The following is a 13,946-nucleotide window of genomic DNA, read 5'->3' on the forward strand; positions in this document are numbered from 1 at the left end:
TGTGCTTATTATAACTTTTTGTTTTGTTGTAATTTCAAACTTACAGGAAAGTTGCAACAAAAATATAAGGAACTCCTGTATATCTGTTATCCAGATTTAATTGTTTATATTTTGCTCCATTTGCTTTCTCATATATTACACACATACACACACGTGCACACACACTCTTTTTCCGAACCATTTAAGAATAAGATGGAGACATTATCACTTTTTCTCCCTAAATGCTTTGGTGTGTACTTTTTTTTTTTAAAGATTTTTAAATTTTTTCCTTTTTCTCCCCAAAGCCCCCCAGTACATAGTTGTATATTCTTCGTTGTGGGTCCTTCTAGTTGTGGCATGTGGGACGCTGCCTCAGCGTGGTTTGATGAGCAGTGCTGTGTCCGCGCCCAGGATTCGAACCAATGAAACAGCGAAGCGCGCAAACTTAACCCCTCGGCCACGGGGCCAGCCCTTGGTGTGTACTTTTAAGAACAATAAGGCTATCAAAATCAGAAAATTTAACATTGATACAACACTATTATCTCCTCCGTGGTTCATAGTGAAATTTCATCAATTGTCCCAATAATGTCTTTTGTGGCTATCTTTTTTCCAGGTCCAGAAGCCTGTCCAGGATCACACATGGCATCTACTTGTCATGGCTCTTATTCTCCCTTAATTTGGACTAGTTCCTTGGCATTTCTTTGTTTTTCTTGACCTTAACATTTGTAGAGAATACAGACCAGGTAATTTGTAGAATCTCCCTCAATTTGGCTCCATCTGCTCGCTCCTCATGACTCCATTCAGGTTATGCATTTGGGCAGGAATGCTAATAGATGATGTTGTGGCCTCTCAGTGGGTCATGTCAGAAGACACGGGACGTCAACTTGTCCCAATATTGGTGATTTTAGCTTTGATTACTTGCTAAGTTGGTGTCTGCCAGGCTTCTTTGCTGAAAAGTTACTGTTTTCCCCTTTGTTATTAATAAGTAATTTGTAGGGAGATGTTTTGAGGCTCCGTGAATATCCTATTCCTCATCGAACTGTCACCCACTAGTTTTAGTGCCCACTGATGGGAAATTTTTAACTCCATTATCTCTTCTCTATTTATTAGTTGGCATTCTACCTTAAGAAAGATCTTTCCGTTCTCCTCCATCTGTTTATCTGTTTATTACAGCATGGACTCGCGGATTATTATTGTGTTCTTTGGGTTATAATTTGTTACTATCGTTATTTATTAAGATGTTCAGAGCATCCCGCATTTGGCCAGTGGGAGCCCCTTCAAGCTGCTCCTGTGTCCTTTTGACAAGACCATTCAAGCACATGCCCCCTGGGGTTCTGAGTGGAGAGTGACAAGTGCAAGATGGTGTTTAAGACATTCTGTCGCCTGGCTTTGGTGTGGAGAATGAATGGAGGGAGAGACCAACTGGCGGTGAGGAGACCAGTTGGTTATGGTGACTGGTTTCTGGCTTTTCTGTGACAGTGGTTTTGCTGTCCTTGCTTTATTTTTATCCTTTTTAAAAAAATTTAAAACTTCTATTTTAAAATAATTTTAGGCTTACAGAAAAGTTGTAAAAAGAGTAGAGAGAGAGTTCCCATACACTCTTCACCTAGCTTCCCCTCGTGTTAACATCTTACTTAACCATAGACAATGATCAAAACTAAGAAACCTAGTTTTCTATTAGCCAGGCTACAGCCTTTATTCGAATTTCACCAGTTTTTCCACTCATGTCCTTTCTGTGTTCCAGGATCCAATCCAGGATTCCGCATTGTGTTTAGTTGTCATTTCTCCTCAGTCTCCTTCAATCTGTGACAGTTTCTTCGTCTTCCTTTGTCTTTTACAACCTCGACACTTTTGAAAAGGACTGGTCAGTTATTTTGTAGAATGTTCTTCAGTTTGGCTTTGTCTGCTGTTTTTCATGATTGGATTGAGGTTACGCATTTTTGACAAGAATGACACAGAGGCAATGTGTCCTTCTCAGAACATCCTATCGGGGGGTCGATGACGTCGACACGTCTCATTGCTGGTGATGTTAACCTTGATCTCTTGGTTAAGGTGGTGTTTGGCGGGTTTCTCCACTGTAACGTTACTGTCCTTCCATTTGCCTTTGGAATTGCAAATTGCAATTGCAGTATTTGGAGGGAGAGACTTTGAGACTGTGTAAGGTCCTTTTTGTCCTCAAATTCTCACCTACTAATTTTAGCATCCATTAATGGATCTTGCCTGCAACCATTATTATCCAATTTTGACTTTCTGTTTCCCTCATTTCTTCTACATTCATTAATTGGAATTCTTCTGGAGGGAAGAGACTTTTAATCCTTTTTAAGCAGGTAGTTTGTTTGATGGGCACCTTGGGTTTTGAGTTTCCTGAGGGCAGGGACTGTGTCCTCCTGGTCTTTAGTAGGTGCGCAAAAGATGTGTTTGATGAGTTTTTTTTTTTTTTTAACTTTTGGTAAGATGTTTCATAGTTCTGATCTTTGCTTTAGAAAATAGGGTCATTGTAGTAGTCTGAATAATGGTCCCCAAAGATGTCCACATCATAATCCCTGGAACAATATGTTACCTCACAGGGTGAAAAGGACTTTGCAGATGTGATTGAATTAAGGCTCTTGAGGTGGGAGATGATCCTGGATTATCTGGGTGGGCCCAATGTCGTCACAGGGTCCCTATAGGCAGGAGGTCAGTGTCAGTAGTAGGAAATACGTGAGGACAGAAGCAAGAGGTTGCAGTGATGCAGAGAAGGGGCCACAAGCCAAAGAATGCAGGCGACCTCTGGAAGCTGGAAAGGCAAGAGATGGGTTCTCTCCTGGAGCCTCCGGAAAGGAATTCAACCCTGCCCATACCTTGACTTGAACCTTGTGAGACTGATTTTGGGTATTTCATCTCTGGAACTATGAGATCATAAGTCTGTGTTGTTTTAAGCCACTGAGCGTGTAGCAATATGTTATAGCAGCAGCAGGAAATGCTACAGTCCTTGTAGAATTAGGAGGCTGCTGCAGAGGCCACAGCATGAGGGGAAGCAGACCTGGAGCAAGGCAGAGGGCGCAGAGGGCGCAAGGTCATGGGGGACCCTCTGGCTCGAGCCTGGGAGAACGAGCTTGTAAATGGAGCGAAGCTGGGAGGGAGACTGATGCTGGAGGAGAAGCCATGAACTTGGGTTTTGCCTGTCTTATTTGAATCGCCAGTAAACAGCTACGTGGAAAAGATGACCCTCGAGGTAGGAATGGGGGATGGTTACTCTGTAGAGTGTTCAGGCTGGAGAGACAGTTGGAGAGACGGTTGTGGGGGCCTCCTGGGGAAATGGTTGAGGACAGTGGAACAGACGCTTCAATGGGAATAAGAATCTCCTGGGAAGTTGCTATGAAATGCAGATTTCCAGGCCTGTCTGAGAGATGCTGAGTCAGCTGGTTTTTGGCAAAGACAATTGAGGTGAGTCGGATGTGGCAGGTGCCCAGGACACAATCTGAGAGACACTGCTTGGTGCTGGGGTTTCCTGGTGAGGCAAACACATCCTTCCAAGACTCCTGAGGATTGCCTTCAGCTCCCGCCCACAGTAAGAGGGCAGGAGGAAGGGAAGGTGACACGGGAGGAGATGGTGGAGAGGCGAGAGGGGCTCCTGCCCTGTTTTGCACAGGGGAGCACCGGCTGAACATTTGTGGATTGGAACCTGGGCGAGTAGTTACTGCCGAAGCCAAAGGAGGAGTCTCGAGTTGGGGAGGAAGGCCGACAGTGTGGAGGGCAGCCAGTCTGTCTGAGGCTGAGGGCCAAGGAAAGCTTCTGGAACTGTGATGGGGGTCACTGGTGAAGCAGGGCAGAACGGTTTCCTGGGAGAATGGCAGGCGGAAGGCAGATGGTCGGGGAGTGAGTAGGTGGTGAGGAAGTTTTGGGGAGGAGAGAACAAGCACAGGTGCTCAGAGGCGGGTGGGCTCGGGACCGAGTTGTTTGCAGCGTAGGGGCCGGGGCCGGTGAACTGGAGACCCCTTTGGGGCAGAGGGAGTCGAGGGCGATTGTGGAAGGGAGGAGCCAGAGCCCTTGGGGATAGGGAGAGACAGAGAAGATGTCCTGTGACAGGTCAGAGAAGAACTGAGGAGAACAGCAGTGAAGGGGGAGTTTTGATGGTGTTGGTGGTCACCATTTAGAGCCCCCCAACCCTGTGCCAGGCCCGGAGTGGGATGCTTTACCCACGTCCGCCCTTTTCCTCCTCCTTCATCTTGGGATGAAGGTATTGCTTACTGCTACTTTGCAGATGAGGAGAAAGTTCAGAGAGGGGGAGTCATCTGCTCTAGGTCAAACAGCAGGCTAGTAAGTGGTGCGCTGAGGGTCCTTGAATCTTGAGGCTCTGAGATGTGTTTGTGTTTAGTTCTTAAACTTGACGACCACTCCACACATCTTAATAAGGCCTGACTTCTTTCACTCATTCATTCATTTACTCATTCATTCATTCATTCATTCATCAGACATTCATTGAGCATCTACAAAACCCCTGTCAGGCTTAGCACTGGGGCCATAAAGGCAAACTGGCCACAACTGATTCCCGCTTGCACGTTTTTACAGGGTGGACCCCAGTTGCAGGCTGGCATAGGGAGGGGTGTCCAGCCTGAGGGTGGGGTGGTGAGCAGCAATGAGGGGATGCAGGGAGGTGGTGGTGCAGGTGGAGGTCAGTGGTCAGTGTCAGGGAGCTGGCTTCCGGGCGGCCTCTCAGGGGCCTGGGGTGGGCAGTGAGTGGATTGCTGGCAGGCAATGGACATGGAGGCCTGGTGGCTGGCAGTGGGGTCCTGGCTGCAGGGTTGTGGTTTTGGGGTGGGCCCAAGACCTGGGAAGGGGATTGGCACGGGCAAAGCTGGGCCTCAGTAATGAAGGGACTGGGGTGCAGTCTGGGCCTCAGAACAGAATCCACCATCAAGTTGGGGTTAAGAGCTGGGGTCTGACCACCTTACACCCATTAGGATGGCTACTGTAAAAAAAATGGGAAATGACAAGTGTAGGCGAGGATGTGGAGAAATTGGAACCCCTGTGCACTGTTTCTGGGAATGTAAGATGGTGCAGCCACTATGGAAAACAGTATGATGATTCCTTAAAAAATTAAACATAGAATTACCATATGATCCAGCAATTCCACTTCTAGGTATGTGCCCAAAAGAAGTGAAAGCAGGGTCTCAAAGATATTGTTACCGTGCCAAGGGCACAATCTGCTTACTGCTAGACAAAAGTCAATCCGTCAATAGGCAAGATGGTGGCAGAGAAAGGGCGTTTTGTTAAGCCATAAGCTGGCAAATTGGAAGATGGTCAATTAGCATCCTAAAGAACCGTCTTAAGGAGCCGCAAATCTTGAAGCCGTTAGTCTTGAACCCAGACCCGTGCGTTACAGGGGAGGGATTAGGAATGTTGACCCTCTGGTGTTACAGACTGTGAGTTGCCATGCTAGATCTTTCAGTTGTCATGGATATCAGCATATCCATGATGACCCCTCCATCTAAGGGTCGTCACATTCCTAGAGACTCAAACGAGCAACGTTATCAACTTCTGGCAGCTAGGAGGGGCCATTAAATCTACAGAGCATGCACATCTCCTGGAGGGTGCACGTCCAGCTGTGCTAGTTAATCAGAGGTCATTCAAAGTTACAATATGGTCTCTTTTCTACAATATGGCTTCCCTTATGTCAACCTTGTGTTGAGCCAGTGTCAATATTTGTACAAGCATGTTCACGACATTATTCACAATAGCTAAAGGGTGGAAGCAACCCAAGTGTCCGTCGATGGATGAATGGATAAACAAATATGGTACATACGTACAATGGAATATTATTCACCCTTAAAAAGGAGGAGAATTCTGACACATGCTACAGCATGAGTGAAACTTGAGGACATTATGCTAAATAAAAATAAGCCAGTCACAAAAGGACGAATACTGTATAATTCTGCTATGTGAGGTACCTGGGGTAATCAAGATCATAGAGACAGAAAGCAGAATGCTGGTTGCCCGGGTCAAGGGGGAAGGAGGAAAGGGGAGTCATTGTTTAATGGGTACAGAGTTTCAGTTTTGCAAGATGTAAAAGTTCTGGAGATCTGTTGTACAACAATATGAATATACTTAACACTGCTGAACTGTGCACTTAAAAATGATTAAAATGGTAAATTTTATATTTGTATATTTTAGCGCAATTAAGAATTAAAATTAAAAAAAAAAGAGCTGGGCCTTGGAGTCAGACTGGCTAGGGTTCAAGTCTTAACCTCCTCAACGTACTTACCAGCTGGTTGGTCTTGAATAAGTTACTGAAATTCTTTGTGCCTCAGTTTCCTCCTCTGTAAGTGGAGACTGATAATGAACCTTTGAGCCAGGTGCTACAGGTGCTTCAGCCATGAGGCTGAAATGAGCTGGTTTGGTTGTGACAGTTTGTATGGATATTGCTGTTACTCAAGCCAAGGAGACAAGATGGGTCCCTGGGAGGCGGGACAGAGTGGGATCCGGAGCAAATCTGCCCTGACGCGGGCCCCTGACTACTCAGCCCTGGGGCTTCTTGACTTGTCACATGGAGGGTGGTCCCAGCACTGGGGTTGGCGCCAGGCCTGTGGGCTCCGCTGCGGGGCTGGAGGAGCCTTTGGATCAGCACCCGCGGAGGCATGAAGACCGTGGGAAAGCCTTGGTTGGCTGACGGGAGCATGTGCCTGCAGCAGCCCGGCTCAGCGGGCAGGACTGCTCATTCGGCTTCTATTTAGTGAGCACCTAGTGTGTGCCAGGCCCCCTCCCACGTGCCGGGCATCCAGCAGTGAGGGAACTAGATGAGGCCTCTGCCCCTCCCAGCCTGGCAGGGGAGACTGGCCTTTAACAAAGGACCTCACACAACTCCGAATCAAAATCCTGGCTCTGGAGGAGAGCTAAGTGGACATCTGCTTGGGGAGGCTGGTTTAGAGGGTGGGGGACATTTACATTGAGGCCTGAAGGATGCTAGGAGTGAGCCAGCTGCATGTGTTGGTGGGCAGGTGAGGAGGAGAGGCTGTTCGGGGCTGAGGGAGCAACAGGGGCAAAGGCCCTGAGGCAGTGGAAGTGGAGGAGCAGAGCCGCTGAAGCCCTGGGGGCTGGTATTTTCCTACGAAAGGAGCTGAGGAGAAATTAGTCTTTTAACCCGCGCGCTGCGAAGGGGTTGTCCATACAGCAGCAGCGTCCTCTGTGTGTGGAGCTTCTCTTGGCTGATGTCCATTGGGGGAGAGCATTTCTTAATGAGTGTAGGTGTTTTTAAAATTTTTTTATTTTTTTGAGTTGGGGAGCCGGGAAGCATGGAAAACCCTCAACCCAATGCTATTTGGAATGTGTCGGGTTTAATAGAAATTTATTCATGCATTCAGGAAATGCTTCCTGAAACATCTATCAGGTGCCATGTACGGTGTTAGGCTCCGGGGCTACAATAATGAGAAAAACTGCCCCTTTCCATGCCCTCAAGGAGTTTATAATCTCACGTTGGGTAAGGGGCTGAGACATCTGTCAAGGAAGCCCCCACATGCATATAAAACTGCCCCCTGCTCTGTGCTGCTGAGGAGAGGCCTGGGGTGGTGGGGAGGTTTGATCACTGGAAGGAAAAGTTGAAATTATTAGGCAAAGAGGAGGGAGGGTGCGTTCAAAGGCCCCACGGCAGGAGGGAGCGAATGAGAACAGGGAGGAGGGGGCAGGCCAGCGGGCCTTGTAGCTCCTGTTAAGCAGAGTTTTGTGTTGATTCCAAGGGCGATGGGGATTCATGGAAGGGCTTAAGTGGGGAGCAACATGATCAGATTTGCATCTTGAAAAGATCACTCTGGCTGTGACTTGGAGAGCAGATTGGAGGGGAGCCAGAGTGAACGTGGGGTGCCTGGTTAGGTGGCTCTGCGGGCCGCCCTGGCGGAGAGTCGTGGGGTTCAGCATGGGAGCTTCTCTACTGCTGTTGGGTGGCGGCCGGGCAGAGCAATTCTTCCCTTATGCAGCTCCCCGTCTGCCTCTGCAGACGCTCAGCGCTGTGGGTTTGGCGAGGGGAGGATTTCAAAGGCCAGCACGGAGGCGTGCAGCTCCCCAGCCGGAGGCCTGGCTCAGCCACAGTCAGAGTGGGCGTGTGTACTTTTTGGAGACCGGGCAGGAAAGGGTTCGGAGGGCAGCCCGGGTCTCTGCATCGCCGCTGCAGGCTTGGGGCGCCGTGGGAATGTCCGGGCCCTCTGGGAACCAGCACCAGGAGCGACTGGAGCTCTGGCTGAGAAATGCTTGCAGAGCGCGTGGAGCCCCCAGAACACCCCTTGAGGGGCCCAGGCTGTTTATTCCTGAAGCTCTAGGAAATCGAGGGTTTCTTTCGGTTTATCACAAACACTTAGATGCTGAGGATCAGATTCTTGTTTCCTGAGAGGATTCAAGAAATCCTGGTGTGTTTTTGTTTTTTCCTTGGTAACTTTGCTTCAGAGGATTTTCTCCAAGGTCTTTTACCACCAAGGTTTTCCTTTCAGGTTAGGACCACACAGGAACGGATGGAAATCAGGGCCATTTGCCGCTGGCCTGTGTTTCCTCCTGCAGGAGAAGGGTGGTGCAGACTCATCGCTTTGGAAGAGAGAGAACGGTCTCAGGGTGTCTTCCCTGGGCCTTAGCATCCTGGGACCTGCAGGGCGTGAGTAGCTGACTCCTGTCGCTCAGCGTGGCCCAGCCAGTCCAGCACCAGCCTGAGCTGAGCCTGGGACACCACCTTCCTGGTGGAGCCATGGTTTTTGAGGAAAACAACAACAACAACAGCAACAGTAGTAGTAAAAATAATCGTGGCAGATAATGCTGAAATAGAGAGCACTTATGTGTGCCAAGCACTGCTCTCGGTGCCCCACTGTGTCCTATCCAGAGCATCCAGGTTGTTCCTCAGCTCTGTCCAAGGCATGACCCTCAGGGTGAGGGGTGCACTCGACAGGGTCCAGCGACATGAGGCTTTGTGATGTCTCGTCCCACCCCCGCCCCCCCCACCACTTATTAGCTGTGTGGCATTGGACAAATTGCTTCACCAGTCTGTGCCTTGGTTTCCTCATCAGCAAGGTGGGGAGAATGTGACTCACTTCATAGGTTGCTGGGAGGGTGAAATGAGATGAAGCATGCTGGGAGTTAGGCTTGGAGCCTGCACACAGTAGGTGCTCAATAAGGAGAAGTGGTGGATGTGGGCTTTGGTGGCAAGAGCCTCAGGGAGGCCAGGGTAGCTCTGTATCCTGGGTTCTTCCTGAGAAACGGAGGCTGGGAACTGCCCCAGAAGGCCCACCCCGCTTGGCTGCTCCGGCTGCAAGGGTCTTAAGGTGGAAGCAGCTTCTGCCATTTATCCCAGGTGGCTTGCTGGGCAGGGGGGTCTCCAGGGCAACACTCGGGGACTACCTGTTGGAGGAAACAGGTGCTGGAGAAAAATGACCTCCGTGCCTCGTTCCAGCAGCCTCCGGTGAGGGTTTGGAGGGAAGTGGCTGGGCCAGGTTGGACACTCCATCCTAGTGGGCCGCCCTGCTGAGGGGGAGGGGGCCAGCTACCCACAGGAGGTCATTCTCTCGGCCTGAGTGGCGATAATGCCTCCTTAAACTGCAGCCTCAGACCCAGGTGTCTGATGAGTACTGCCTCTGCCTCCCAGGCTGCCTTCTTGAGGGCTCTCCCCCAGAGGAGGCACTTAGCTCCGGGCTTAGAGAGCAGGGCTGATGGGGGAGGCTGGGGGCTGGTGGGGCTTGGGCCTCCATGGACATTCTTGCCTGGAAGCCACCAGCAGGGCCTCTGGATGCTCCAGTGCCTGCACCATCGTCCTCTTCTACCTGCCTGTCCCGGGTCTTGTCTTGAGCAGGGGTGGGGTGGGGTGTGGGAATCGAGGAGGAGGGCTTGGAATCGACTGAGGATGGGCTAAGGAATGTCCTGGAGTCTGCAGAGTGGAGCCTGCACAGTGGAGCCTGCTGCACAAGGGTAAGAAGAGAGGCAGGTAAATGTGAGCCCTCCACCCACCCCTCCCCACCCTGTGGGAATTCCATCCTAAGGGATTCCCGACTTCCACATTGGACCCTGCCTTGTCCAGACAAGTCTTCATGTTTGTCTTTGCCTCAGTTTTGCTGTCTGTGAAATGGATAATTGGAGTCAATTGCCTTGTAAACCATGTTTACCATGAGAAGGCATGAGTGAACGATTGTAAAATTCATCAGATTTTTTGTGACCTCTGACTGAGTCATTCCGTTTCTAGGAATGTATGCCCCCCGCATGCCCACCAAGCTTTATGGAGTACTGTTTATAAATGAACAGTATCAAAACAGCCCAGCTCTTCCAGCAGCAGGGAACTGGGGACTGCCCCCGTAGCTGGCCAGTCAGAATCCTGGGTGGAGAGCAAACAGGCTGTCACATTCTAGAAGGAGAGCATGCCATTTATGTCTCATTCAGCCTCGGATCTTCAGAACCTTGCAAAATGCTTTGCAAATAGTAAGTCTTCAATAAATATTTGTTGAATTATCCCAACTATATAAAAATTGTATCTAAAGGAAACAGGCTTGAGAGAAAGTATTCCAGAATATTAACGAGGGTTCCTTCTGGTCATGAGTTTATGTGTGATTTTTTTTTTCTTTATTCTTCGGGAAACTGAGAAAATTCAATAATGTACATATATTACTTTTATTTCTAAATCAATAACTTGAATATTATGTTGGCTTATAAAAATATAGATGTCCATAAAAAAACAAATTCAAACAAGGGCCGGCCCTGTGGCGTAGTGAAGTTTGGCGCTCTCTGCTTCAGTGGCTGGGGCTCACGGCTTCAGATCCTAGGCAGGACCTATCCCACTCATCAACCATGCTGAGGCAGCAACTCACATACAACGTGGAAGAAGACTGGCACAGATGTTAGCTCAGGGCTAATCTTCCTCAAACAAACAAAAAAAAAGAGGAAGATTGGCAGTGAATGTTAGCTCAGGGTGAATCTTCCTCACTCATACACAAAAATTCAAACAATGCAGAAAAGTATCAAAAAGAAACTAAAATCACTTCAAGTCCCACCACTCAGCAGTTACAGGCATTAACATTCATCGAACAGCCGTAGTGAGCTCTTTCTGCTCATGTACCTGTGTGGATGTGCGTGTGAGTTTTCACATAAGCGGGCTCATAGAATACGAGCTGTCTGTCGACCCTTTTCCCACATCCTGTGTCTTGAACAGCTTTCCTTGTCAAGACAAACTGATGATTTCAAATGGCTGCATGTGTTCAGTTTCACGGATGTGCTGAAAGTCAATGCTCTGTTGATGTCCATTTAACGTTTTTGCTCTTATAATCAGTGCTGACGTATCTTTATACAGTCATATGCTGCATAACAACGTTTTGGTCAACAATGGACCGCATATAGGATGGTGGTCTCTTCAGATGAGTGCCATATAGCGTAAGTGTGTAGCAGGCTGTGCCATCCGGGTTTGTGTTAGTGCCCCCTATGACGTTCGCACAGTGAGGAAATCGCCTAACGATATGTTTATCAGAATGTGTCCCCGTCATTAAGCAATACATGACAGTAATGAAAAAATAAGACAACCGAAGTTTCCTTGGGGCTTTAGTTTTGGGATGAAAATTTCAGTAGGATAGCCCAAGGGAAACCAGCCCTGCTCGCGGAGGAACCAGTTTTAGGGGCTTCGTGTTGACGTTCTCAGTGTTTGAAGAGCGGTCGTGTTGCACAAGGAGCACATTGGGGTGCAACACGAGCGAGGCTCAAAGGTGGCTGCTGCAGGGAAGAATAATTCAACAAAAAAAGACCTTTACTTGAAAGGGGCCTGTCTACGCGGGGAAGGCATCCTCACAGCGTTTAGACCGGGAAGTGGTTCAGTCTGGGGCTGTCACCAATGCCCTGTTACCTTGGGGCGACCTCAGGCCCCTCTGAGAGATCCTGTTAGGAAAGAGATGGGGAGCAGGGAGTGAGTTTTCCCAGCTGCTCTGAGGATCAGAAGCCAGGCCCAGGGGAAGGGAAGAGAGAGAGTTGAATGGATTATTGTCAACTTGGGGAGACAGCCTGGCCTGGTGGAAGAGGGATCAGACGGCCACGGTCCAGATCCCTGCTCTGTCATTTACCGACTGGTGACCCCAGGAAGGCGTCTAACCTTGTCCAACCACTCTTTCCTCGTCTATAAGGTGGGCACAGTAACTACTTTCCAGCGTCTCTCGAGGACGGACGCAAAGCCCAGTTCCCAGAGTGTGTGAAAACTGACAACAAGTTGTTCTTGGTGGAAGCAACTCAAGAGCATCATCAGGCCAAACACGCTTCTGAAACACTTTTAGGAAAGGGAACTTGCTGTTTTTCAAAGTAACTTGGACTTGGGTCTGGCTGGTGCCTGTACCTGGAACCTTTGACCCAAGTTGGTCAGTGAGGAGACTGGGCTGCAGTTGAACATGGTGTGTGTGTGTGTGTGTGTGTGTGTGTTGGGATGGGAGCACTTAGGTTGTTGCCAAACACTCGGGTGACTGTGACAGTGGTGAGAAAGAGGAGGAGGCCGTGTGGCTGTGAATGCGGAGCTGCTACATGGAGACAGGTTGGATGCGGTGGTGACAGCTGAGTTTGGAGCTGGGCCCGAGTGAGATTCTGCCATGTGTGGCTCAACGGAGAAACTTTCTGGGGATGGAGTGCCTGCCTCCTGGTGTGGCCCGCCTTTCTGAGGCTGCACTGGCCCCCTGTGAGGAGGAGCTGCCCTGTAGAGGCTGAGGGAGCTTGCCTGAGAGGCTAGGCAGGGAGCGGGGGCCAGACGCCCTCTAGGATGGTGTCTTTCTAAGGTGGTGTCCACGTCTACGGTGCCCAGGGATGATTGGGAGGGCTGAGGGAGAAGCACATGTGGCCTTGGAAGGGAGGAAGGGCCAGAGGCTGGGGTGGTGTGAGGGGAGGAGCCACCGTAGTTGTAGGCCTGGCCCTGGGTTGGATGTGGACAGTGGGCTCGGCCTCCCCTCCTCGGCTCTGCCCTGCTGCCCCCTGCAGGACTGACCTCATGGCAGGCTCCTGCCGGAGGCCTCACTGGCTCCCTGCCTCTCCTCGCTTGCTTTCTCAGGCCCTCTGTGATCTGGACCCACCTTCCCCAACCCTGTTTACCATGACTTCTGACGGTCAGCTTGTCTCCCCCGACCCCATCCTCCGGGGGGTTCTCCTTCCCTGGATCGTCTGCTCCATGCCACTTGCTGCAGATCTGCCTTGTCTTTTGGGCCTCAGCTTGAGTCCCACTTCCTCAGTTCCCTGAAATGGCATGGCCCTCCCTGTTCTCTCCTGCTCAGGATACGGACAGCTCGTTGGCACCAGTGGCACCAGATGATAGCATGTGTAACTCCAAGGGGGGCTTTTCCAAGCGCAGGCCCTGCTCCTTACTTGTTGATGCCTCATACTAACCGTATGAAGTAGACACAGTTATTACTCCCATTATATAGATGAGGAAACTGAGGCTCAGTGAGGATTCCACCTGAATAGCCTCTCCAATTGGCTAGTTTCCAAATTCTTTCCTGTGTGAATGTCTTATCTCTCCAACAAGACTGAGCTCTTTTAGGGCAAAGCCGTATTTCAGGTTTCCACAGCTTTCCCAGCAGTGAATCCATGCCCTGTGAGTTCTTGCTGGTGGACATCTGCTGCAAAGACGCCTCAGCTTATTGGGCCTTGACACAGACTTGGGGGTCCAGGGCTTGGCTGGGAGGCTTGCAGCCCCGTTGGTGAGATGGCTGGCTTGAGCCAGGTGGAGAGGGAGGCTGGAGCTGAGCCGCTGGCCTGGGGGCCCACCCCGGGCCTCTCACCATCTCCTTCTCTGCTTTCCTCCACCAGGGAGCTCAATGGCAACAACATCACTCGGATCCATAAGAATGACTTTGCGGGGCTCAAGCAGCTACGAGTGCTGTGAGTATGGGATTCTGCCTCCTCATAACCTCCCTCCTGCCCCCACCCTCAGCAACGGCTTTGTGGGTCCCAGGCAGAGCCCAGGCTGTGGTGTGTATGGTTGTAGGCCAGCTGGGCCCCTCCCCTATGGAGTC

The 13,946-nt window shown here is 50.1% G+C and overlaps 1 protein-coding gene across 1 annotated transcript in view; it reads left to right on the forward strand.

The window, feature by feature from the left end:
• The window catches only part of SLIT1 (slit guidance ligand 1), a 184,006-nt gene that overhangs the window by 7,335 nt on the left and 162,725 nt on the right, over positions 1 to 13,946 (forward strand). Inside the window, exon 2 of the mRNA XM_014868493.3 lies at positions 13,741 to 13,812. Coding sequence (XP_014723979.3) covers positions 13,741 to 13,812 — 72 coding nt within the window. The remainder of the gene's footprint in view (positions 1 to 13,740; positions 13,813 to 13,946) is intronic.

This window comes from Equus asinus, chromosome 2 (assembly GCF_041296235.1).
Source record: "Equus asinus isolate D_3611 breed Donkey chromosome 2, EquAss-T2T_v2, whole genome shotgun sequence".
NCBI lineage: Eukaryota > Metazoa > Chordata > Mammalia > Perissodactyla > Equidae > Equus > Equus asinus.